Source organism: Centruroides sculpturatus, unplaced genomic scaffold (genome assembly GCF_000671375.1).
Source record: "Centruroides sculpturatus isolate CEXI.00-Female unplaced genomic scaffold, Cexi_2.0 scaffold2218, whole genome shotgun sequence".
Lineage (NCBI taxonomy): Eukaryota > Metazoa > Arthropoda > Arachnida > Scorpiones > Buthidae > Centruroides > Centruroides sculpturatus.
In genome coordinates, this window is record NW_019386371.1 from 30,770 (window position 1) to 34,756 (window position 3,987).

The window sequence follows — 3,987 nt, forward strand, 5'->3', positions numbered from 1 at the left end:
CAGTCAAAAAAACTACCCCCCAAGACTTTTACAGTTTTGGACTCGGAACCTTAAAACATCCAAAAATACAAAAAATTTGGAATTTTTTTTCTGTATACAGTATATGGATGTTAGCGGATGTGTGTAGGGGGCAGATTTTGTTTACTCACTTTAAAGCTTAATAACTCCTGTACCATTTGTCGAAAATTTCTTATATTTTTCGGAAAGGTTTGGGCATTATGAACATCATTTCTATTAAATTTTGGTGGTTAAAGGTCGAAGGGGTGGGGAAATAATGGGATCGTGTATATCTCGAATAGGGCCGGACTTATGACGATTTTACTCGTTATTAGCATTTACAATTTTTTATAAAATCCATACATACCCTGAAAATTAAGCTTTTTGCCATTTTATAATAATTAAATATATAACAAGCTTTTAAAATAAACTATCATAACAGATTAGCGCCACACGCAATTTTAAATGTTGTTGCCGAGAAAGTTACGTAACTCGTTGCTGGACTTTTTTAACTTGTTGTTATTAACAAAATTTAATTAAATTGATTATTTAATTTTCTTTTGTACGTTTATAGAAAATCATAAAATGCTATTTTGAAATTAGAATGCGTGTTAAAATCGAAGAAATGCGGTATATATTTATATTATCTGTAATAAAGATGCGTAATAAATTATTTATCGAATGAATTAAACGAAAAATTAATTTTAAAACATTGTTGCAAATTTTTTTTAAACATAAAGTTTACAATTAATAATAACTGAAAATTTATATATATTACAACAGAACCTCTAATAAGGGCCACCTCTCAACAACAGCTGTTTCGAAACAGTTGCCATTTTTCAGGAAATTTTCGTTTTTAATGAAAATGTATACAAAATGACCTTCAAACGACGGACATTTTTTATGTTTCCGCCAGTGTCCGTTGTTACAGTTTTCACTGCATATCACTATTCTACATTATTCATAATTTTCAGAAATGATCTATTGAGATCACTATATAAATATTGGCAAAGTTAAAAGAAAGTTTCACGTTTTTCTATAGATTGTTATTAAGATTACCATTACAAATATTAAAAATGGATGTTTTCTTTTCCTTACGTATTTATTTAAAAAAGTCTTAATTATTTAGATTTTTATGAAAAGCATAAATTTAATTGAATATACAAATATTACTAGCTCGTTAAAACAACACTATTTTGTTGTTTATAGTCTATGACTTGCACAAAACATATTTTCAAACAAATGTTTTGCAGCTAGGAACAGCATGCTTGAAATATAAGAAGTATACTATTATTTAGTACATTGCATACTGATTTTTATCAGTGTTTATTAATATTAAAGAAACTATATAAAAATATTAATATATTTTAGATAATATAGTAGACTCTCGTTAATTCGAACTCAGATAATTCGAATCTCCTCTTAATTCGAACTCGGTTGTTCCGCCTCTTGTTTATTCGAACTATTTAGACCGTCCCTCTGAGTTCGAATTAACGAGTGTCTACTGTGTAAACAATTAAATCATCAAGTAGTTTTTAAGATTTAGAAACAGGAACAAAGTATTTTTTGAGATATTCAAAACTGCTTATTTCACTCAAATTAATTTCATCGGATTTAAGCATACAATCGTCTTTCAAATGAAAATATGGATTACACATTTCGATAATCCATTCTGAATAAAGGAATTCTATCTGCAACTTCATCAAAGGTGTAACTTTGGCGCCGCATTTACTTTCGTACAGAGTTAAGATACATCTTCTTAAATTATTCAAAGCACTTTAAAACAAAATTAAATTAAATTAAAAAATGTATAAATGAAAATTTATAGTACATCTACACTTACCAGCAAAATATTTCTGCCTTGTCTTTAGAATAATCTTGAAATATAAGAAGTAAGGATGATAAATTATCTTTGAAACACGACGTTACATCCCTGTAATTTTGTTTTATACACGAAGCTTTTTCCAAATAATCTAAAAATATAGTTATTTTTATTGCTATTCTTATAAATTTAAATAATATTATTTTGTTTAGTAAAAATTACATAGAATTTCTTACCTTTGTAAAGCTGTTTACTTGGATTGCAAAACTCTTTCATTTTCTCTGCGGTTCTATTGTAACTGAAGTGATGGATTGCTTTATCTGTAGAAGTCACGCATTTACGGCTATAATTGTATATGCAACTCCTCACCTCTTGAAATATTCTATATAAATTTGAAAGCGCGTAAAATTTCTGAATAATTATGCGTAAATAATTTTTAAAAAAGTCTTACTGGCATTGTCTAGTCAACTCTATTTCATTACCAGGAAAAATGTTACCGAATTCTCTAGCAAATTGACTTATTTGCAGCACACAATTTCCTATAATTTCTATTTCGCATCTGTTATTCGGACTTTTTGTTCCTTTAATATAAATAATAATGCAATAATTACCAACAAAATAAATTTAGTACACATAAACTATTGGCACAAACATAAAAATTTATTTAATTATATTTTATGCTGATGAATAAAATTCATAATTACATAAATATTATATAAATTTATGTAAAAATATTTAAATATCAATCTAACGAGCGATTGAGACCTCGGAAAGTAATGAAGAATATAAAAAAGCAACATAATTTAATACACTTTACTTCAAGGAAAACGTGTCTTAAATTCTTAAATATATTGAACGAGTTTATAAATGTATTAAATATGAATATATGTATATATATATATAAACGAGATACTTACCTACTGATAAGAAAATTCCAAGTAATATAAATATAAATATCTTCATTTTAAACTCCAAACTCCACAGATGTAACTTCAAGCAACGTTAGAGAAGGTATTGTCGTAATCACTGAACAGAAAGTTTTCTTTCAACTCGTTAAGTACAAAGTGTAAATACAATGTTTTTTGTCATTAAATAAATCATACGTCTACATGTTTTATTCAGATGTTAATTCCTAACAACTATGAGTTGTCAAAGTAATGACTGTTCAAGGTAATATTAAATAACAAATAAGTCTGTCTGAGTAATTTATTAACTTAAAAAATCGCCGTTTATCTTATTTATTACGCGTTTGAGATTTAAAAAAAAAATGATTATCATTACATTATACTTATATATTATTATCTATAAGTATAATGTAATGATAAGTAATAAGTATACATAATACTTATACATATATATGTAATAAGTATACATTATACTTATATATATATATATATATAATTTACATATATATTTATAAATTATATACTGTATATATACATACAGTTATATAATGTTATAATATTAAATGTATATATTCAGTTTCTTTTTCGTCCGGTGATCGAGTATATATACACTGAACACTGATGGTTGAGAGTTTGAGCCTGGGTTAGTCATGTATTTTCCGGATTTTCTCACGTTTCTACTACCTAAATAAGGGCTAATTTCCTATAGAAAGTATTTCGGAGCCACCCTTCCCTTTGACAGATCGCCTAAGTGTTGCATTGACGTATCTCACTAAATCAAACCAGTTTCTTTTGCAAACCTTTGTAGGAAAGTTTTAAAACTAACAAAAAAATAGAGAAGATCGGCCGGATGACAAAGCGATTAAAGTGTCAGCCAATCATTCTAGGGATCCTTTTACGACTAGCAGAAGTACACGTTTGACGTTTAAACTCCAAGTAAAACACGTTTCGCCATACGTTCACGTCACGCACTAAATCATGGGATATCATTGAAAAATGGCGGAAACGTTTAACAACGACGAAATTTACCAGCGAAGGTAAATAAACAAATTAAACTATTTTAAATTATTTATAGGATGTTTAGTAATACTTAATAATTATTTTTAATTAGCGTCGTGTCTCCTACCGTACTATAGGACAATAGGACTACCTCATACTTTTGTTGAGGAACGTAGTGGCTTATATAAATCCGAAAGCAGCTCGGGGAATTAATTTTAGAAAATTCACTGACGTGTTATTTTCTTGATGATAGAAGATGCTGTG

At 27.7% G+C, this 3,987-nt stretch overlaps 1 protein-coding gene across 1 annotated transcript; it reads right to left on the reverse strand.

Annotated features, from left to right (window-relative positions):
* Positions 1 to 428: 428 nt before the first annotated feature.
* Positions 429 to 2,881, reverse strand: LOC111614708. Its single transcript, XM_023356075.1, has 5 exons — positions 2,737 to 2,881; positions 2,271 to 2,400; positions 2,056 to 2,201; positions 1,841 to 1,970; positions 429 to 1,773 (listed from the first exon to the last, which is right to left on the reverse strand). The coding sequence occupies exons 1-5, from the start codon at positions 2,780 to 2,782 to the stop codon at positions 1,533 to 1,535; spliced, it is 693 nt and encodes a 230-aa protein (XP_023211843.1). The 5' UTR covers positions 2,783 to 2,881; the 3' UTR covers positions 429 to 1,532.
* Between the last annotated feature and the right edge of the window lie 1,106 nt (positions 2,882 to 3,987).